Source organism: Hemicordylus capensis, chromosome 4, assembly GCF_027244095.1.
Source record: "Hemicordylus capensis ecotype Gifberg chromosome 4, rHemCap1.1.pri, whole genome shotgun sequence".
In the NCBI taxonomy this organism is placed as follows: domain Eukaryota; kingdom Metazoa; phylum Chordata; class Lepidosauria; order Squamata; family Cordylidae; genus Hemicordylus; species Hemicordylus capensis.
The window spans coordinates 71476515-71499216 of NC_069660.1; the positions used below are offsets into that span (position 1 = coordinate 71476515).

Sequence of the window (22702 nt, forward strand, 5' to 3'; positions counted from 1 at the left end):
AAGTATAATTGCTAAACCAGCTAGATAGAGGGGAGCAACAGTCCAGTAGTAATAAACTCCAACAGGTTTTTGAAAATATTGAGAAGTTTCAGAATCCCCAGTGGCAGTTCTTCATTTGGGAAAATGTACATTTACAAAGGACTTAACAGGTGTATGGCGACACAAGTCAGTTAAATTCTAGCAAACTTCTGTCATTCAGTACAATAATTACAAAATGTACTCACACTAAATTGAAAGCTACTTGTGTGATACCCAAGCTGCGTCTTTCCAGTAATCCTTCATGAAATGCTTTGAAATAGTGGTGGGCAGACTTAAGACTTCCAGGAGCTACTTTCTTTTTTTGCCTTGGAAGCTGCCAACACAAAACAGTGGCTCAAGGAGGTGGAATCAGTCACAAAATGGCAGTTTAGGTGGTGGAACCAGTCACAAAAGGGCAGCTTGCACAAAAAATTACATCAACAGAATAAGGGATTTTAACATCAAAATGGCTGGATTGCAAAAGAAGTTTGCTGCAGGAGAGGAGGGAATCAAAAGAGGCTGCTTTGTGGGGGAAGAAACTGGAGAGAAATTTATGGGAGGGAAAGTCAGGGTGGGAATTGAAAGGGTGAGACCCAGCTACTTCCCGTTGGGGTGGGGAGTTTACAGCCCAGGCTTACACATGAGCAGGGTCGGGGCAGCAGGATCAACATCAATCCAGTTTTTTGAAAGATGCTTCCTTTGTAATAAGGATGGGTACCAAACCCAACACAGACTGTGCCCACTCCCGAGAGTGTCAGACCATGGCTGCTCTTGTTGCTGTATGTTTGGAAGCAGTGGGCAGGGGTATCCCTGAGACTTTCTTGATCCTGGGGACAGCAGCTAAGCTGCTGCGGAAAGATGCCCCATGCCTGGCTGTCTGCACAGGTGCATCCTCACCTGTGGCCCTTGCAGTCAACCCCACTGTCCCGTGGTTGAGGGCAGAGGCGTATCTAAGGAAAATAGCGCCTAGGGCAAGCACTGAAATTGCGCCCCTGTCCAAACATCTGACACCCATCTTTCAGATAACTTTACCATAATATGAGCTCAAAAGTACAAGTTCAGACACTTGCAGGCGAAACAGGTTGTAAGCAACACACACATGCATACACACACATATACAACCACGCATGTGGCACATATGTGCCAGTTGCCTTCCAAAGGAAACACAGCACATCCATGTGCTAGGCATGCCTCCATAGAGCTAAGCAGTGAAAGCTCTCTAGCAAATGCTCTGCTACCTCAATACACTTCACTACAGGTTGCTGCCTCCAAGAAATTCAGGGATGGGTTTTTTCTGTCCAAACAACTTTTGCCTTAAAAGGAGATGGTTGCAATGGGAAATCCTAGGGGCCCCAAACAATCTGAAATTATCCAGCAGCTTACAATAGGCTTGGATCCAGCAGCCTGATCAGGAAGAAGGTGGAAGCTGCAATTAGCCACAGAACAGCAAAACAGTGTGACATTCAGTTTTGTGTTTTTTTTAAAGTACCATTCAAGTTAAAGGCAGGCACTTTCCAAGTTTGAAATCCCACAAACCTTATAATCAGATTGGTTAACAATATGCAGATAAAGATAGAGCTCTGTATAGAGAATTAAACAGCATGCGAGTGAGTATTTCTATTTTATTCCTTGCCTCTCCCCCCATGCTTCCGTTTTGCCAGCTTACAAGGTATTAAACCAACATTGTCTTTTTAAGGGATGTTTTGTCCACTTACTTTTGTGCCATTTATATCTGTTTTTTAAATGCTCGGGTCCCTTGCCAACAACTTTGCATTCTTCTGACTCCCTAGATCAGGAAAAAATCTAGACTTGGGTCTTGCAGAGACCATTTGAGCATGTGCAGTGGCCATTTTTGTTTTCAGCAGCCTTTAAAAAAAATTGAAAAATGGCCACCACACATGCTCAAATGGTCCCTGCGAGGTCCAGTGCCTTGCCAGGTCTCACAGAGGCCTTCTAAGCATGTGTGGCAACTTCCAAAATGGCCAGCGCACTGATCTTTGTAGGCCCAAACAGCCCTGAAAATTAGCCCGAGACAGGCTGCAGCAGTGATCTAAGAGGCTGGTGGGGGGAGGGGGAACCTTTGCAGATTCTCTCCTCCCCCCCCCGCGCGGCCCTTAGGAAGCCCCTCTAAGGGGCAACTGGTAAAAATATTTTATTATTATTATTATTTAAATAATAATAATCCGTGAATTGGGGAGGGGATGGGGGGCAGCATGGCACTGGTGCCCCCCCAGTGGCGCCTAGGGCATGTGCCCTGGCTCCCCCCCCCCGGTTTCACCTATGGTTGCGGGAGAAGAGGAAAGTGCCCTCTCCCACAATTCCCCGTGCCCACTTATCTGCATACAGCGCAAAGATGGAGTAGACCCAGGAGTTTTGAATTTGTGTAAATGTTGGCCCACTCCACATAGCATGCAGCCAGGCTATGGCATATGGGATGTCAAAAATTCCTCTGGGGTGCATGCATGGCTGCAGAGGGCTTCAGGGAAAGGGAGGTAGTGGAGAATCTGTTCTATTTTTGACCATAGAAAGTTTGAGGTCTCACTAAAGTGGAGTCCCCTTGGTTGCATTGGTGGTTGAGTGGGCTGGCTCAACTTGTGAACTCACAGTCTGTGGGTTGTGCAAAGCCCGTACATTAGGCAACCTTTCCCCATTAGACTGGCCCTCTCACAAGAGGGCTAGCCTGCTCGGCAGCAAGCTGCCAGTGGATATCATTGGTTCTGCATAGACTGCTTTGCTGGGGGTCACCCATCACAACATCTTCCCTGGTTATGGTGGGACAGAACCCCCAGCATTCTTTGCCCCCCCCCCCAACTACATATCCTATACTAGCAAGTGTGGATTTTCCTCTTCCCTCCAGTAATGAAAACAGAATTCCACCCAGCTATATCTCAGCATGGGAGATTTCCACCTAGCTATATTCCACACATGAAACCACTGGGTAGGGTCATCAGGAGATTTGCTGGGTATTATCTTTTTGCCCTTGATGGAGGCAGTTCTTCCCTGGCACAAGTTTTATACAGCAGTCTCATTCAAAATGGAAGCTATATTTCAGCATGGGAGGGGTGGAATACTTGGCAGGAGAGCCTTTATATGATTTTGGACAAATCCGTCACTGACGTGCTTCTTTGCTAGAATGAAAAGCATCAGCAGCAATCAATCTGAGGATGAATGTTTCAAATGTTTGAAAGAGCTCAATTAATATGGTAGTGAGAATAGATACCTGTGACTCAGGGAAAAGTGGTATGGGAATGATCCGTATCTTCCTCATTGTTCTCTCCTCTGTCTCAGGACTGCCTGAAAGCTTGTCAGGAGCAGATTGAAGCTGCCTTAGCGGAGAACCTGAAGCAGACCTCCCAAACACGGCAAGAATATAGCCCCTCCAAGAATGCAGTTTACCCAGCCAGCCAGGAAGTCAGCCCCACCAGCACACCTACAGATGTCACAGACATCAACCTGTGACCAACTCTTCCCTGTGATCACCCAACTCCTCTCAAGCACAGCTTCATAGAGAAAAGGAAGAGACTCCTGAAACATCTTGTCCGTGCACATGATCATTGAAGTACCCAGGGAATGGGAGATGATTTCTTATTGTACATCATCTTCATAACAAGACTGCATTGAAGGGTCTTAGGGGAATTGAGTGGGGCTCCAAAGGGAATTGCCACCTTGCACTAGGACAGTTTCTGTCTTGCCAGCCTGACTTTCCTAGGATCAGGGGAGCTACTTCTGCCGGATGAACCACACTTGAGCTTGGGAAGGATGGGTGAACTTAGTGTCAGTTCAAAAAGTTCTTCAGTTTGGTTTGCTTTGTTGGTGGGGTGCTGCCGATTACTGCCAATTTGTCCTAATCTTTGCTGCATGCCTGTTGCATGCGTGTCAAGAGAGGAAAAGCACTTTTGTTATAGAAGCTTTCTTCACGTTCCATGAGGAAGTGTAACATTCACCTGAGACCTCCTTGGTTGAGACAGCCTTGTTCATGCTGCCATATACAGGCATTGAGAAGAGTGCCAGCTTTAGTCAATACTTCTTCCAAGTCTTACTTCTTAGTTAATACCAAGGAGTCTTACTTCTCCTTTGAAGAGTAATAGTGTAACACAATACTCTGGCCCCCTCAACCCACTTTCAGGGAAAACAAGTGGCTTTTGGCTTGCTTGTCATAGGTGCTTGTAAGATGCTGGCTGGCAGAGTGAAAGCTTAGGGGGGCAGAAATCCTCTCTTCAGAAAGGCCTGAGGAGATACATTGCCTTGCTTTTTCCAATGAGACTCGTGAGCAATTTTATTTATTGTAAGTTTTACAAAACTTCAGAGGGAAGAAAGGAGCTCAGTAGAGTATGTTGTCCTGGTCCATCCTTTCTTGCCACACAAAATAGTGCCTTACTGTTCTTCCTCATTCTCCTTCGTACCTCCGGGTTGCTTACTTTGAGAAATTCATCCAATACTGAGCTTACTTAGTACACCCAACAAGTGCTGCTATACTTGTATGTATAAATCCCTCTTGTCTTCACTGCCAAAAGAAAAAGGCAGGAGAGTTACATGCAAAGAATGGATGGAGGATAGTAGGAAGTCATAACATGTAACTTGGGGGTTCTCAAACTTGAATCACCAGATGTTGGACTACAACTTCCATCTTATCTAACCAAAGGCCACTGTGGCTAGGGAAGATCGGAGTTGCACTCCATCAACATCTGGGGACCCCAGTTTGAGAACCCCTGGGCTAATTTATAGTCCACATTAATAAAGGGGTAAAAGATGAATCTCTTTCCCCAAAGAGTTTACAATAGGATGAGCTGAAGACTGCACTGGAGTAAAAAGCTGTATTGTTTGTTCAGGAAAAAGTCTTTTTCTAAATGCTGCTTTTATAATAGATCACTTTTGAAACGTATTTTATTAGATGTGGGTGAACTGTAGCGATGGGAGAAAGCTTGGTATTCCACTTGATGGCATTTGGTGGTATTCCACTCTTTAGTCTTATAGCTGGAAAAGAAATATGAATTGATGCTAGCTAATACACCACTGGAGACGATTGCATTTGCCAAGAAGAAAAAGCCTTTTTGCCTTTTCTTTCCCTTCATTGTGCTTAAGTCCAATTAGCCATAAAGTGCCTCCAGCACTTCTGGTAAAGTCAGTAACCATTAGAACTTCATAGAATTTATATATTAGAGCTTTTTAAAAAGTTTGTCAATATGATATTCACTTGAAATCCTGTTGGGGAAAATCTGATACTTTATGATGCAATAAAGAATTTTTTAAACCAGTGTACTCTTGCCTTCTTTCCTGGTCAGTAGGAATGTAGCTTTAAGATAACTGGGCCAGGTCCCATCCCCACCCCCACCCCGTTTTGGTGCATTTGATTTTTCTTTCTGTTGAACATCATCTTGTTAGTTTTTGTCCAGTATTCAGCCATATTTAGATCAGACTGAAGCTTGATTTTGTCTTCTAATATGTTAGCTTTGGGAAGAGCCTGGGAGGAGCTGCTCCTGGCCATGCTGCGAACACAGCACCAGCCATTTAACTCCTGAAGGGGCCGCGTGGCCCCTTCAGGAGCTACCTAGGCTGGCGCTGCAGTTACAGTGCACCCAGGAGCAGCTCTTCCCTGCCTTAAAGACAGGGAAGAGCCACTCCTGGCTGCACCGCAAATGCGACGGCCATTTAACTTCTGCCCCTGATTGGGCGCGGCCCGGGTCCTTTTAACCCGTTTGCCCAATGATAGCTCCACCCGTGGTTCTGCAACCTGCCTTAAAACAGAGTTCTCAAAGCCGCAGGCTCATTGAGACACTAGAGTTAAGTAGCTACTTTAGTTTCCTTAATTTTGCATGACTTCTGAAAGCTTCCAGTTGCCTGGTGATGGGTGGGAAGGAATTGTTTTGATGAACATTAGGAATTCCATTCACTGGACAGAATTCAGTTCACTGAATGTAAAATTTAGGAAGTAAACTTCCCGTTTCATTTTGATTCTTGCCCAAACAACTACAGTTTGCCTTTTTCACATGAGCCCTTCATTACTCCAGTAACCCTGGTGTTGGATCAGACTCTATTCATTTCAAAATATTCTGGTAACTGCCTTAAGATGCACTTGATTGCTACAAGTTGTAGCAATCAAAGTTGCTTTCAAACTTTGTCAAAAAAGCTTTCGACAAAGTTCCTCATCAAAAACTCCTAAGAAAGCAGTCATAGGATAAAGGGACAAGTACATGTGTGGATTGCTAACTGGTTGATAGGCAGGAAACAGAGGGTATGTCTAAATGGAAAGTTTTCACAATGGAGGGAAGTAAGGAGGGGGGTCCCCCAAGGATCTGTACTGGGACCGGTGCTTTTTAATTTATTCATAAATGACCTAGAAGTAGGGGTAAGCAGTGAGGTGATCAAATTTGCAGATGATGCCAATTTAGGGTAGTGAAATGCAAAACAGATTGTGAGGAGCTCCAAAAGGATCTCTCCAAACTTGAGTGAATGGGCAACAAAATGGCAAATGCGGTTCAATGTTGGCAAGTGTAAAGTGATGCACATTGGGATGAAAAACCCCAACTTCAAGTATACATTGATGGGATCTTGGCTACTGGTGACTGACCAGGAGAGGGATCTTGAGGTCGTGGTGGACAGCTCATTGAAAGTGCCAACTCAATGTGCGGCAGCTGTGAAAAGGCCAGTTCCATGCTAGGGATCATTAGGAAGGGGACTGAAAATAAGACTGCCAATATTATAATGTCCTTATACAAAACGATGGTGTGGCCACACCTGGAGTACTGCATACAATTCAAGTCACCACATCTCAAAAAGGATGTTGTAGAACTGGAAAAGGTGCAGAGGTATGGAGGTGCAGAGAATAAGTACGGAGGTACTTATTCATACATCACACAATCAACCACTACTAGTTGGGAGGGCTATAGGCCATCTCCAGCCTCAGGGGCATGATGCCTCTCAATACCAGCTGCAGGGGAACCACAACAGGAGGGCATGCACATACCTCTTGCCTGTGGGCTCCCTGGAGGCATCTGGTGGGCCACTGTGTGAAACAGGATGCTGGACTAGATGGGCCTTGGGCCTGATCCAGCAGGGCTGTGCTTATGCTACAGACTGCAAGTGGCTCTGGGAGGAAGCCTTCATTGGATTTTAAGTATATTGCCCTGCTGCTTTAGCATGTTGGATCTTCATACTTCTGGCACACAGTTTATTTTTGCATGTTTTCATTCCTTGTGTTAAATAAATGACTTGTTAACACAATGTGAGTTTGTGAGTACTGGTCACTTAGTTAAGCTGAAAACTGATGCTGGGAGCCTTCCCTAGATAAGGTCAGCTGCAATCAATGTTTGTTTAAAAAATCATTTTAAGGAGACATGAACTACAGCCTCTTCAGGAATAAATCAGAACATTAAACAATAGAAACTACTTTGAGGACCCCACTGTTATAGTGTGAAAGTGGGAGTAAAAGGTAAACCCTCTGCTAACATTTAAAGCGGTAGCTCATATTTAGCAGAGAGAGCAACTATCCCTATTCAACTCAGCTTAGTGTCTTCTTCCAATGGCTGTTGCTGGTATCTCCCTGTGCTAAAGGGGCTTGTGCTCTAAACAGAAAGAGAGGAATTACCTTGTTGCTTTTGTTATATAAAACACTATGGACCTTGATGAAAAGCAGTATATAAGTACTCTAATCAACAATAAACCAGATCCATTTATGGACCACCATTTTTTATATGGTATCCATTTTAGTATCTTCAAAATTAGTTGCTTAGTCTTGAAATCTTGTTTGAACAAGTTTTCATAGCCTTTCTGAAAGTCAGCTAAGCAAAGGTCCAAAGCTTCAACATAGCTTTCAAAGAGCTATGTTGTGTGCAGAGGAAATCTATCCTTCTCCCCAAAATCCTACCTTTGATCATGCAGCAAAAGTTAAGGGTGGGGGGGAATAAATTAACCTGGAAGCTCCTCGCCCTCATCCTAAAGTACAGACTATGATAGCTAAACTAGGTCTTTCCTACCCACCCGAAACAATGCTATTGTCTTTGGTTTTATAAGAAGCAGGTCAGTAATGGGGACTAAAGATAGTAGCAGTTTTAGGTAAAGATTCATGAAAGAACAGGCACAAACCAAAGAGGCCTTTATGGGAACTCAGAAGAGGCAATGGTACACCCAGAGGCAAAAGGAGTCACTGGGAATTGGTCACATACAGGTCTTTTGAGTGAAACAGTGTTCATCCTGTGTACAAGACAGACTTAAACACACAATTGCTTCTTCCTTGTTACTAATATGATGGAGGTGGGCAGAAAGAACATTGCTATTCACCATATTGCACAATAAGTCTACTCCAAAGTACTCTGCTTAACATGCCTATACTCTTCTTCCCACTTCGACAGGTTGCTATTAGTCACTAGCATAGGAGATCTCAATTTGCTCAAGCACTCTGGGCTGCCAGCAGGCTAATTTACCAGCTCTGCATGGAGTTAACGGCTTTTGTCTGCAACTGCTTCAGCTAAACGCTGCCAAGTAGATGGATGGGGGACGTGCAGATTGTTCAGTAATCTGTGCTTTAGCGAGTGCCTGTCCTAGGGGACATCTCTCAGCACAAACAAACCTGCTGCTCAGAGCAGCCACTCAACCAGATCTTCCCTGGAGCAAAAACCCTTTCAAACCAATTACTCTTCCCTTCCCAGCTGTTGCTGCTAGAACACAGCACTGAGCTCACTGCACCTCAGACAGAGAGGGGTGGATTTTTGTCTGGGCAACATGGACACCAGAAGGCCGCAAAGCACAAACATTTTAATGCAGCCCTAGGGCTCCATCAGCCCGCAAAGTGCAAAAGGGACTGAGCTGCTGACTCCCTGCCAGCAAGTGTAAGCTGCCCTTGGATATTCTCTCCATCTCGTTAATCAGGGTCACAGAGTGGCAGGGTTACAAAGAACAGAGTTACAAAGGTAACAGGGTTACAAAGAACAGAGTGGCAACCTTGGCTCTCCAGCTGCTGCTGAACTACAACTCTCATCATCCCCAGTCTTGTGGTTGGGAATGATGTGAGGAGTTAGTTCAGCAACAGCTGGAGAGCCAAGATTGCATACCCCTGTTCTACAGGGTGCTAGAAGAGGCATTCTTTTCACACAGGAGAGAATGCCTCTTCTAGAAAGGTTGCCTGCTATGACCTGCATGTGTCTTAAAAGCCAAATAAAGTATGCCTTTTCGTTCAGAACTACTATTCTGATTCATATGTAAATGTAACATTACAGAAAACATTAGTGACAGCCCTGGTAATTATTTGCTCTAATAGTTTTGTCACAGACCAGGAGGAGGAGGAGAATTGGGACTTCTAACACACTTGGGAACAATTGTACAGAAGCAGGAGGATTGAACTGTGAACCACAAAGGACTACATTTGCCATCCCCCACCCCCACCCGCCTAGCAGTTATTTTGCCTTTAACAGCTGCATGGCAGACAATAACGTGGCAATGAAAGCTTTCTTCACCTGTAGATGCAATTAAAGAGTTATCCTGATAGAGCATACATTTGATTTTAAAATAGTTCTTTTCTGCTTTTTTGCAGATTCATTAAAGTTATTTTGCAGGTCAAAGACACATGGCCCATTATGCACAGAAGATTTGCCACTTCAGTGCTTAGGTCAGCTCTCTATGAACAGACCACTATTTACCTGAAAGTTATTCTCAGTACTATGTGCACATTATGACGCCACCTCCTTTGGGGTCTTCAGCTAGCAGTTGTGGCCTTTATCAAGCTCTTGTGTGCCTTTTTTCCTAGAGTGGTAGCCTTAGAAATTTGTTGGCCACTTATAATTTCTGAGTGTTGGTTACCAAGAACAACATAAAGAGGGCAGATTGTACAATCAGATAGTTTTCTGCAGACATAATTGCTGCACTTTCTTCCCCACTAAACATCTGCTCAACAGTTCATCACCTCACAGTTTTAATAAATATTTATCCTTTAGTACAGGGCTTCCCAATCTGTGGTACTCCAGATGTGGCTGAATGACAACTTCCATCACCTGCAGCCACAATAAATTGCCACTGGGGATGATGGGAGTTGCAGTTCAGCAGCATCTGGAGTACCACAGATTGGGAAGCCCTGCTCTAGTATCTTGAAGGAGCGAGTAAAGATTGCAGCCCTTGATGACAGCAAAGGATTCTGAATTTTATAGCTCCACTGTTGAATGTTTTATTCTTCCTGGGGCTTTTATCACCATGAATGTATGTCAAGCTGAAAGGAAAGGATTAGACGTGCTTTCATCTGTGCATATGGAAGATTTGCCAGACTCGCAATGGAGAGGATGCAAAACCACATGTTTTACACTGTGCTGTAGCCTCAAGAGCAAACCAGCTGCCTTCTTCAACATAAAGAATCCTACCATGAGCAAAATCATAGCAACTAAAATGCTCAAGATACAGAGTCCTTCCTCCCATCTTCCATTCACTCCATCTCTACTGGCTGCATCCCCTCCACATCCCGACACTTAGAGTTCACCAGCTCCCTGCGGATCTCTGGAGAGATCTGGGAATGGCTGTGGAACTTGAGCAGCTCTAAGAGGGCTTCCTTCTGCTCAGATGACAGGTCCTCTTTGTAGCGTTGAACAAAGGTCAAGAGACACTGATGCCACAGGACAGGGAGGACACGCCGATCTGTGCGAAAGGCCAGGAAATGAGAGACCAGGGCATCTACAACACGGAAAGGCAAGGCATACTTTTTGTCAATGAGTAGGCGGAGGAAGATGCTGTTAGCACCACTGTACTCCATCTCAGCAATCTTTAGCATGGCAGCTCTGTGTGGACAGGAAGAAGAAAAAGAAGTGAATCAATGTCAGCTGCAAGTACACTTCACTGAATAATCCTCTACTGGCTAAAATGAACAGAGTGTGTCAGGGCAGGAGTGAAGACAGTCAAGGGCACAGTCCAGGATAGCAGATACTCTTCAGTGAGTAGTTTTTGTATTTATATTACAAAATACTGAGATACACAAAAAATCCACAAGCATGGCAGCAGAGAATATTCTCTAAAACAGAGGTTCCCAACCTTGGGTCCCTAGACGTTGCATTACAACTCCAAAACGCCACTGTGGCTGAGGATGATGGGAGTTGTAGTCCAGCAACATCTGGGGACCCACGGTTGGGAACCTTTACTGTAAAACCCAACCCAACACACACATATAGGATGTCTTCTCCAAGACACCAGAGTAGCTTTCAAAGCAGATTGCTGACCCTTGGGACCAAGGATGCATGGATAAGCAGCAGGAAAGTCAGCCCACTCTCATCATCCAGCTTATTTTCCTTCTACACTCAAAGTGAGCTTAGTTCTCCTTACCCAGAATGAAGGACGGGGATTGAACACTTGGTGAGGATGCTGCCCACAATAGTGGCCTCCCGAAGTGTGCATGTTCCGGACTCACACAAGGGGAGGAGGATCCCTGAAAAAGATTTACAGAGCCTGCTCTAAGAACAGCTTCACCAACAAATTCAATTCAAATCCGAACATATAAAAGCTTGACATTAAAAGCTGGATCTGTTTTAAAAAGCTAACACCAACATCGTAATTCAGGCCTACGAGAACAAGAATATCAACACAGACAGATAAACTGAAAGTGCTCCAGAGTAGAGAGAGAGGCAAAAGTAATTAAAACCAACACATTAGCATGCTAGACCTAACTGCGCGACCCACGGGCCAATGGCGGCCCATGCAGACCCCAGTGGCAGCCCCTGGCTTGCCTCTCCCCCTTCTCCTCCTGCCCCACCTCTAAATCCCCTCAGCCATTGCTCACTCTCTCATGCTCCCCTCCTGCCTCCATGCATGCGCTCTCTCTTCTGCTTTGACTGCAATGGCCACCATACCTGCATGGGCTCGCTCTCTCGCTCTCCCCTCCCGCTCCTTTTGCTTCCATGCATGTGCTCACTCACTCTCCCACCCCACACTCTGACAACCGCACTTCCACCAGCATGATTTCTCTTTCTCCCCTCCTGCCTCCGCGTGGGCTCTCTCTTTCTTTCACTTCCACCCTACTGCTGGCCACCACAATTGCACAGGCACTTTTTCTTTCTCTCGCTCCCCTCCTCTCGCTCCCTTGGCCTCCATGCATGTGCTCTCTCTCTTTTGCGCCCACCCTGCCATTCTGACAACCGCGGATGTGCTGGCACACTCTCTCTTCTCCTCCTGCTCTTCTTGCCTCTGCATGCTTTCTCTCACTCTCCCTTGCACCACCGCGGCCACTGTGCTCACACCAGCTCTATTTTGTTTCCTCCTCTCCCATAAAACCATAATATCCATAAATGCTGTCCCTCTTTCTCTGAGGTTGTACCCCGCCCTTTAAAAACAGTGAAGATCACTGTCTTAGCACAGTTCAAGCTTACATATTGATAAAGCAAATTTAACCATATCATCAGACCCATTTGAACATACACATAACAGACTAACTCAGCACCAGAGTAGTACGGTGGTCCAATCATGTAAGTAGTAAACGGTGTGTGAGAGATTTAAGAGGAGAGGGCCAAAAGGGTGAGGAGCACTGAACCCTCCACTTGCCAGAAACCTCCATGCCCCTGGATTCATCTTTTTACCCAGGCTTTTAAACTTTTTAAATTTTAGACTGTGTTTAGAATTTTAATTGATTTTAATGTTTTGTTTATTGCTTTGCTGTGAACCGCCCTGAGACCTTGGTTTGGGGCGGTATATAAAGACGTTAAACAAACAGGCCACTTCCGACTAGCTAGACTCAGTTTCAGTATTGTGATGGCTGGCGGGACGGGGGAGGAGCATGCCACCAGGGACAGACAGCATGGAGAAAAGCGACAGGCAGCAGGGGTAGTCAGCTATGCATCTCATTTGCTCTTTAGTCAGAACCCTCTCTCTGTTTAACACTTGACCAGAAAAGACTGGGATTCAAGAGACAAGTCTGGAACATAGGAGCATAGGAAGCTGCCCTATACTGAGTCAGACCACTGGTCTATCTAGCTCAGTTTTGTCTTCACAGACTGGCAGCGGCTTCTCCAAGGTTGCAGGCAGGAATCTTTTTCAGCCCTATTTTGGAGAAGCCAGGGAGGGAACTTGAAATCTTCTGCTCTTACCAGAGCAGCAGCTCCATCCCGAGGAGAAATATCTTACAGTGCTCACACTTCTAGGTGAGCAACTAGGGCAGACCCTGCTTAGCATATGCAACCAGGGTGGACCTCTCTTAGCTAAGGGGACAAGTCATGCTTGCTACCGCAAGACCAGCTCTCCTCTCCTGCAACCATCACATGTAATTTGGCTATTATAAATTATTATAAAGGAAGTACTTTTTCCACAGAGCACATAACTAATCTATTTAATTCTCTGCCAGGGGATGTGGCGATGGCCACCGGCTTGGATGGCTTTAAAAGGGGTTTATTTATTTATTCGATTTTTATACCGCCCTTCCAAAATGGCTCAGACAAAATGGTTTAGACAAATTCATGGAGGACAAGTCTATCAAAGGCTACTAGTCTGGTGGCTATAGGCCACCTCCAGCCTCAGAGGTAAAATGCCTCTCAATACCAGTTGCAGGGGAACAACATCAAGAGAGAGGGCATGCCCTCAGCTCTTGTCTATGGGATTCTCACATGCATCTGGTGGGCAGCTGTGCAAAACAGGATGCTGGACTAGACGGGCCCTGGGCCTGATCCAACAGGACTGTTCTTACATTCTTAAATAATCACTGTATATTGAGAATCAGCTATGGGAGGCCTCAAAGCCAAATCTGTCTCCGAGTACTATTTATGTAATAAATTTATATCCCACCTTTTAAGACAGCATCTGCCATTATGTGGCCCCACAGTGGTTAAGAGATGGATAGAAAGTGTGCAGCCTGTAGCAATCAAACTTGCTGGCAGTCCACGTCGTCCTATGGAGACTCTACCCCACCATGCTCTATCCCAGTGTTCTTCACTGTAAGGCCTGGGGATCAGTGGTAGCCCCATCAATCCTAAGTGTAGCTCCCTAATTGTTTATTAGGCCTATGTGAAGCTTAGGCCAAAACTGAATGCACAGTCTCCCTGGCACCATGTGGAGATGACCATTCTCGCTCTGCTGTGTCCAATGTCTGGGGTGGTGGGGGCTGAGCTGCTGAATCATCTTGGAAGGTGTGCACGGAGTCCTCCAAAGGGCAGCCCTTCCCAGTGATTTCCTCCTAGAGCTCTTAAGAGAGGGCTCTGTCTCTCCCAAGGGCCCTCCCAGTGCTGAGAAAAGCACATTGGGAAATGACTCTCATATTGAAGATGTTTGCCAAAGTAGCCCCTGCTTGAAAAATTGTGATGATCACGGCTTCATTCTTTCAATGCATTCCTTACAAGAAGAGCAGCAGGAGTGAAAAGTTATGAGAGGAAAACTTTGGAACAGAAGCTTTATTTATTTTTATTTTTTTAAGGAGCTCAAAGTTCTCCCTTCCATTCAATGGCAAAGCAGCAGGAACATCAGAGAAGTGGGGACATCATCTCTCCCCACCACCCAAATAATTAAAAAATATAATAATCTCTTGGCTGCCTCAGCACCAAGATGAGCCAAGAGCCATATTCCATCTGGCCTGCATGAAGAGAAGCCCCAACCCCTGAGTGACAGTTACATCTGGTGCTGCCGGGCAGCACACTTCCTGAGGCAGTGTTATTTTCATTTGGGCTCACCACAGAACCCTAACAATAGTAGTGACAGGACACCAGGGAGTACGTCTTGTGGTAGCCAGCATGACTTGTCCTCTTAGCTAAGCAGGCCCCCCATTTGCATATGAATGGGAGAGTAGAAGTGTGAACACTGTAAGATATTCCCCTTAGGGGATGGAGCTGCTCTGGGAAGAGCTTCTAGGTTCCAAGTTCCTTCCATGGCATCTCCAAGATAGTGCTGAGAGAAACTCCAGCTGCAACCGTGGAGAAGCCGCTGCCGGTCTGTGCAGACAATACTGAGCTAGATAGACCAATGGTCTGACTCAGTCTAGGGCAGTTTCCTATGTTAGCTGCCTCACTATTATAATTTTGCATTGAATGGTATATTTGTTAAGCCAGTTTGAATACAGTCTCATAGAAAGGTGGGATTTTCAAAAAATGTATTAAACTAACTCATAACATCGTGACATAAGAAGAATCCTTGGACAATGTAGCCTGCACTCTCCAACCTTATAAAGGCCAGCTTTCCTCTCACCTTTGAACCAGGCTCCAGGCTTGAACAAGGCCTTCTTCAATGCCATGTAAAGATGGAAGTTGAGGAGTTTATACTCTGCAATATCATCTCTAACTCGCGGGAGAAGCACTAGGTTATAGAATCTCTGGGCCATCCTCTGCTTGAGGTTAGACGAAAAGATCCTGAAGCAACAAACAAAGTATGTGAGGGAATAGGTGACAATCTCAAGACTGGAACGCTGACATTCATCACGTTGCCGTGCTATACATCTATGACTGCAGCATCCATACAATGGCCTGGTTCAGATGTAACAACAAACCATCATTTCTTGTTATGTGCACAAGCTGCAATGAGCCTCAGATGTGCTTTCGCTCCTCATTCTTCTTCCTCCATGTGCAATGAGAAGCTTCCAATTAGAGTCTGCAACAAACCAGTGTTTCCCATTTTGTTCAAAAATGGAAGGCTGGTTTGTACAAACCATTATGAGTTAAACAAAAAACAATTTGTGATCTGTCGTTTCATCTGAACTGAGCCAATGGGTCTCCCTAGACTGCATCCTCTTGAGCATGAAGTACACTTTATGAAGAGATGTGTGCAGTTTACCACATGGGGCAGTAGCCAAGAAATGGCAGTAGCCATTACCGACAAGCAGACAAGAGAAGATAAGAGTCCTGCAATAGACTAGAATTTCTAACAGAGCCCCTGGTGGCGCAGTGGTAAAACTGCCACCCTGTAACCAGAAGGTTGCAAGTTCGATCCTGACCAAGGGGCTCAAGGTTGACTCAGCCTTCCATCCTTCTGAGGTCGGTAAAATGAGTACCCAGAATGTTGGGGGGCAATATGCTAAATCATTGTAAACCGCTTAGAGAGCTTCCAGCTATAGAGCGGTATATAAATGTAAGTGCTATTGCTATTTACTGCACTGTCGTCGACAGCAAAAGAGGAACCAACATTCTTCTGTGTGAAAGAACATGGAACAAACTTTGGATGCTTTCACACTTGTGACTTCCTCTCACTATCCACAGTGCTGTATTCCAGATATATGAGCATGATACCATCTTTTGAACTCAAAGAAGGCAGAGTCATTTTCATCCAACACCAGGTATTCTGCTTGACAAATAACATATCTAACCATTTTAGGCAAAAGCTACTGAACAAAGTATGAGTTTCTTTTACAAGAGACTCATATCCTGCAATAATCGCTATGTGTGATAGGACTGGGATGATGGGAAGCAACTCAAAATGAGCCCCATCATTCATAAACCTAAAAATCAGGAATCCGATCTCCCCCCGCCCCAAGTTCTGAAACACACACACCCACACACAGGAGCCAGGCTGAAAGCAAATGAGCTCCTAACAAAACAAACATGTTCATCAATCCACACATTATGTTCTCCATGCAGGCAATCCATATACAGCTAACAAAAATAATAATATACACTGCAACAGAAAATATTGCAGGATTTTCTTCCATTTCTACATTTCATCAAATAGAGGGCTCATGTCAGTTGGTATAATGTTGTATTCTGGCTATATTGCAGAGGAAAGAGTCATGCTCAAATGCAAGTATCAAATAAATTGCAGCAGTACATGGCAGAGGCCAAGAGCTTCAAGATATAGTTCCAGTAGAATGTCAGAAGGAATCCCACCTGGTTGCTTGGTACATGGCAGCTGCTGTCCATGTTTCCGGCTCAGTGATATAAAGGATTTGCTCCCAATTGAACAATGCTGGGATGATCTTAAAGGCTTTGGGCAGTTTTCCGCTCCTGTATTTAGACAGCACCTTTTAAAAAGTTTATCAGTGGTTAGACAAGGGATTGGAAGGCAAGACTGCTTTATTCCAAGGTTTATATCTATTGTTCACAAAGTCTTCTATGTTTCTGTAAGAACCATCCAGAGATTCTACTCCGATTGCCTCACATATTAGCAAAAACTGTACCAACCTATCAGAATGCAAAATCAATTAATATGAACTGGCTGGGCTGGGCGCAGAGCATCTGCGTCTCTAGTTCTCCCCCATTCCCCTGCCCCCATTGTGCCCCCACCCCCCACTTGCGCTCCTACCCCTGGTGCTCCCACCTTGTGGCCAGCAGGCAGGCTGGAGATGGAGTCGCCACCACTATCATCTTCTCCCCCTCCCGCCCCCTCCAGAGCTCCTGCCTTTTGGCCGCCACCCTCTCCGCCACCCGCCTGCCATTCACACTGGTGCTCCTGCCTTTTGGCTGGCAGGTGGGCCAGAGAGGGAGGCTGCACTGCCCTCTCCGCCGTCCACCATCACCATTTTCTCCCCCAGCTCCATGGCTAATCGGCAGCTTCTCACGAGAGCTACCACACATGGGATTAGCCACAGGTACGTCTTAGAGAAATATACAGATATCTATATTAGAACAACAAATAGCTGAGCTCATTTGAGTCCAGCTATTGCAATAGCATCTTTTCCCAGCCCTGTTATTTTTATCCCACTATTCCTCCAAGGAGTCCTTCAAGCCTCATAACCAGTACATGGTTATGTTTATCCTCACAACAACCCCGTGAGGTAGGTTAGGCTGAGAGAGAAGTGATTGGCCCAGAGTCACACAGTGAATTTCATGGCTGAATGGGGATTTGAACTCGTGTCTTCCCGGTCCTAGTCCAACACTCTAACCACTACTCCACATTTATGTATGTATGTATTTATTTAACTTATATACTGCCCAAACTTTCATCTCTGGGTGGTTAACAGTGACAGCATATCAGCAGCAGGCAAAGGTAAAGTCAGCACCACAACAAGATTTCTAGACACTGTCGTCACCGGGCTCCAACTTACACCAATGCTCATGAATACAACCATTTGCACTAGAATTATCGCTCTTACTTCTCTGACACCTTTGTAGACCTCTAGGACCCGGGCATCAAGCTGTGGCATGGGTCGACCAGATATTTCTGACATCACAGTCTCCACTTCCGTTTGTTTTTCTGTGATCTTCTCCATGATAATGTCTGCCAAAGTGTGCCTAATGGATATGAAAAGGAAACAAAATGGAACTGGATCCAAATCTGATCATATAGACCTTACCAACCTGTTCATGTGTTAGCAGATCAAGTAGCAAAGGCAGCAACAAGACTGATCCACAGCCGGTTGTATAACTGGCGAGATGGAGGTTCCCCCTCCAGTTCTCTTATATGACTATCTATCTATCTATCATATTGTTATACTGCTTGTTATGTACACTTCTAAGCAATGTACAAAATTTAAAATATTTAAAAGTCACAGATTAAAATACATGCCACAATAAAAACAATAAAATAAAATAGTTATTAAAACAAGTTTTTAAAATTAATGCTAATTAAAAGCCTGCAAAAATAGGAGAGTCTTGAGGTTCTTCCTAAAAACAAACAGAGAAGGAGATGCTCTTATTTCAGCAGGGAGCATATTCCAAAGCCCTGGGGCAGCCACAGAGAATATATCTCCTATATTGTTGCCCATCTTCTGCAAACAAACTATAATAGTGAGACTCTTCCATTTAAAAGCTTGGTAACTCAAGTCATGACAAGGTTGTTGTGTCAACAAGCTTGGTAAGCTGGAAGGTGGTAACTCAAAACATGCATCTTTCTCTATACTGCCTCTTCAAAATGTTTTAAGAAACTGGACAGGAGACTCCAAGCTGGTGGACATGCTGCAATTCTTTTTAGGATGCAGTTTACACACCTTTGGGTGTAGAACTAGAAATGACAGCTCTTAGACGGCCAGTTCAGATAAATACTCCCATCTGTCAGCCTGACTCCACAGACATGACATACACATGTCATGAGAATGCATGTCCTTCCTGATGCTCCCAGGGCACAGGCACCTTTCCTTAATCAAGGAGCAGACATTAATCTGAACCACTCCCTTGCATGCAGTCCAAATACTCTGACCCAAGTATCATTCAAACTGGTCCATAATGTTTGGAGATCAAGTTAAGAGAGATTTCAATTTACCATTAAAGTATTAGCTCATGAACATATATAAAAGCTAGGAAAGAAAAGTAAGCCTAAACTCATATTGCGAAAAGGACATGTAGTTTTATCTATTTATTTAACAAATGTCTAGACCGCCCAAAACTTACATCTCTGGGTGGTTCACAATAAAAATGTTTTGCATGCCATGAAGGCTAAAAAGCTTAAATTATAGACAAAATACAAAGGAACATAAGAAACATGCATGCCTTTATTTATTTATTTATTTATTGAATTTATGTACCTAATATAGAAATCTCTAGGTGGTGTACAGAATTAAAACACAATACAAAATATAAAACATTTAAAATTCATAAAAAGATAATAATAATAAATAAACACATTAAAATTTAAAATTTGGTTTCAGTTAAAAGCCTGGGAAATTAGGTATGTCTTCAGGGTCCTCCTAAAAACAATCAAGAGAAGGAGATGCTCTTGTTTCAGCAGGGAACGCATTCCAAAGTACTGGGGCAGCCAGAGAAAAGGCCCGGTCCCAAGTTGCCACCAAATGAACTGGCCGCAACCATAACCGGACCTCTCCAGATGATCTTAATAGGTGACAAGGTTCACGGCAAAGAAGGCACTCTCTTAAGTACCCTGGACCTAAGCCATTAAGGGCTTTATAGGTGATAGCCAGTACTTTGTAAACTACGTACAAGGGTGGCCCCATGTAGTGTGCATTACAGTAGTCAAGCCTAGAGGTTACCAGCATATGTACCACCATTTTAAGGTCATTTCCCCCAAGAAATGGACGTAACTTGTGTACCAGCCAAAGCTGACAGAAAGCACTCCTGGCCACAGACTCAACCTGAGAAACCAGGGAGAGTCTGGGATCCAGGAGCACTCCCAGACTACAAACCTGATCTTTTAGGGGGAGTGTAACCCCATCCAGAACAGGCAGATCTAAACCATCTCTCGGATCCCGACCCCCTACAGACAGTACCTCCGTCTTGTTTCACATTTCACACTGGCCCATGCTTTAAGCTTATAGAAACAATCAGAAATGACAAGAGCCCTGTATCAGTGACACTTTCTGCACCCCACACACAATTAAAAGGGGGAGGGTGCATCAAGAGTGCACCTGTTGTCACATCTTTTGCAGATTTCCCAGTGCCCTCCTGATGTATCCCTTTATTATGTGGGGCACAGCTTACCCAAATCGCCATTCAACATATGACCCAACTAATATTTGAGTCACATGTTGAGTGGCAATTTTGATTAACTGCCCCACACACGATATAGGGATGCACCAGGACTCCTGCAAAAGAGGTTGTGACAAGTGTGCTCTCGGAGCATCCCCTTTCAGACTGCATGAGGAGGAAAGTATTGTTAAAACTAGCTCAAGGTTTTATGCAAAATACCAAACAGAATTGGAGGATTTGGGTCTCCAGCTACGTATGCAATATCTCTAAGGCAACACGTTATTATATACATAACCAAAGCACCATCTGCTGGCTAAAAAAAGCCAAAACAAAAACAGAATGAAATGTTTTCCTTTCTATAGTACTGCTTTATTTTTTACTGTGAATCTGAGGAATCAGCGTCAATGCCTGCAGCAATTTCCCAATGTTCAGCAGTAACATGATCCTTTAATTAAATATTTTTAAAGACTAATTTAAGTCACCTTAAATGGCGCAGTGGGGAAATGCTTGACTAACAAGCAGAAGGTTGCCAGTTTGAATCCCCGCTGGTATGTTTCCCATACTATGGGAAACACCTATATTGGGCAGCAGCAATATAGGAAGATGCTGAAAGGTATCATTTCATACTGTGTGGGAGGAGGCAATGGTAAACCCCTCCTGTATTCTACCAAGGAAAATCACAGGACTCTGTGGGTGCCAGGAGTTGAAAATGACTCAGCAGCACATTTTACCGTTAAGGACTAGTTTACATGCACAGTATTAGTGATGAACGCCCTCTGCCATGCATGCCTCTGCAAAAAGTGTGTAGATAGTCCTACATACATGAGATTACAGTGATTACTTTCATCTTAGTGGTCCAAGGAGCACTGCCAAAATCATGGGACTCACTGCATCCCATTTCACAGGTCCATCATTTCAGTGGTTCCAAGAAACACCACCAAAGCTAACTGTATCCCATATTACATGCATGTAGTTCATGTGTTTTTGTAGCCATATATCACACTCACAAGACATAATCATGCAGAAGGAATATGGTGATTCCTAAAATGACCTAAACCTTCCCAAAAAGAGGCTTCTCCCAAGTGAAGAAAGTGACTACTTGAGAATTCTCAAGCATAACAAATATATAATAATCACTTCACCTTGCAGGGTTCACTGTTCATTTGGCAGATAAACAAACAGAAAAGGGGTGGGGGGAGAAGGAGTAGGAACACACGTTAAAGTCTGGAAAGACTCCAGGTGCCTGATCACCTGGAATATAGAATGATGCCTTATACAGAGTCAGATCCTTGGTCCATCTAGCTCTGTATTATCAACACTGACTGGCAGCTGCTCTTCAAGGTTTTAGGCAGGAGTCTTACCCAGCCCTATATGGAGAGGTCAAGGCTTGAACTTGGAACCTTCTGTATGCAAAGCAGATGCTCTACCACTGAGCTACAGTCCCAGCTGCACCTGGAAGCCTAAAAATTACATACTGGGCTTCAGGACATCAAATATTTTTGCAGCCCTAGACATCACTTAACAATACACTTTAATTTTCTTAGGGAAACAAAAACAAAACAAAAACAAAAACAAAACAAAAACAAAAACAAAAACAAAAACTCACCCCAAATTCCTTGCAATACATTTTAAAAAGAAAAACCATTCCACAAGAAACAACTAAGCCATGATTGGAGATAGTGGATCTACTCCTGCTCCCAAAAGCTCAAACTGAATGCAACCAAAGAAAAAGTGCCCACTTCCCTACCAACTGCCTGTGCCTCCCATGAATGGCCTGATCCCAGGAAGAACAATAAAAAAGAAAAAGAAAAGAGCTGAAAAAGCAACCCTTATTTAAGCTTTAGCTCAAGGAGAAGTTTATCGCACAGACAGCTGCACTTCAATAAAACCCCACATCTAGTGTCCCAATATGTACCGTAGAGGTGGGTTCTTGTTCATGAACATCTCAAAAGCCTTTTCATCATCTGGATTCACAGTCACCTCCTCACAATATTCTCCCTTCTCCGTGGCTGCAGCTTTCGCCAGTGAGGGCCACTCGTCATCTTCTGAATCTGAATCTCCATCCTTTGAGATAGGACCTGGAAAAGGTGAGATGGAGTTAAGACTGGATAGTTCATCGGCACAAGCAACTTTCAAGATACATCCAATGTTAGAGGAAAAACTGGCTCTCCCAGCATCAAGAACAGCAGCAGGTTAGCAGTAAGAGCCCCACAGAACAGTGGTTCTCTGAGTTTCCATCCCCACCGTCCGATAAGCACCACCAATGGGTGCAGGAGACAATGATGGCAAATGAAACAAATATGTGATAATCCATCCCTGACCATTGAGGGAGGAACTGAGCATTCATTCCATTCAAAATGCCAAGTGCCCTTGAGCATCAAGCAAGTTTCAAAAGTCCAGAAGGGGAGAGGGAGGCCATTTCATCACTAATGTGCCTAGACCCATCACAATGAAGTCTG

At 44.5% G+C, this 22702-nt stretch overlaps 2 protein-coding genes across 8 annotated transcripts in view; one reads left to right on the top strand and one right to left on the bottom strand.

The window, feature by feature from the left end:
* The window catches only part of CCND3 (cyclin D3), a 106360-nt gene extending 101087 nt beyond the window's left edge, over window positions 1–5273 (top strand). For all 6 annotated transcript variants that reach the window (XM_053245302.1, XM_053245303.1, XM_053245306.1 and 3 more), the window contains one exon: window positions 3307–5273. In XM_053245302.1, the coding sequence (XP_053101277.1) occupies window positions 3307–3477 (171 nt within the window). In that variant the 3' untranslated portion in view covers window positions 3478–5273. The remainder of the gene's footprint in view (window positions 1–3306) is intronic.
* A 2820-nt stretch (window positions 5274–8093) lies between these two features.
* Window positions 8094–22702, bottom strand: part of BYSL (bystin like) — a 30695-nt gene continuing 16086 nt past the window's right edge. For both annotated transcript variants that reach the window (XM_053245293.1, XM_053245292.1), the window contains exons 3-8: window positions 22159–22321; window positions 17978–18116; window positions 16773–16906; window positions 15145–15305; window positions 11311–11413; window positions 8094–10772 (exon numbers count right to left, since the gene is read on the bottom strand). In XM_053245293.1, coding sequence (XP_053101268.1) covers window positions 10424–10772; window positions 11311–11413; window positions 15145–15305; window positions 16773–16906; window positions 17978–18116; window positions 22159–22321 — 1049 coding nt within the window. In that variant the 3' untranslated portion in view covers window positions 8094–10423. The remainder of the gene's footprint in view (window positions 10773–11310; window positions 11414–15144; window positions 15306–16772; window positions 16907–17977; window positions 18117–22158; window positions 22322–22702) is intronic.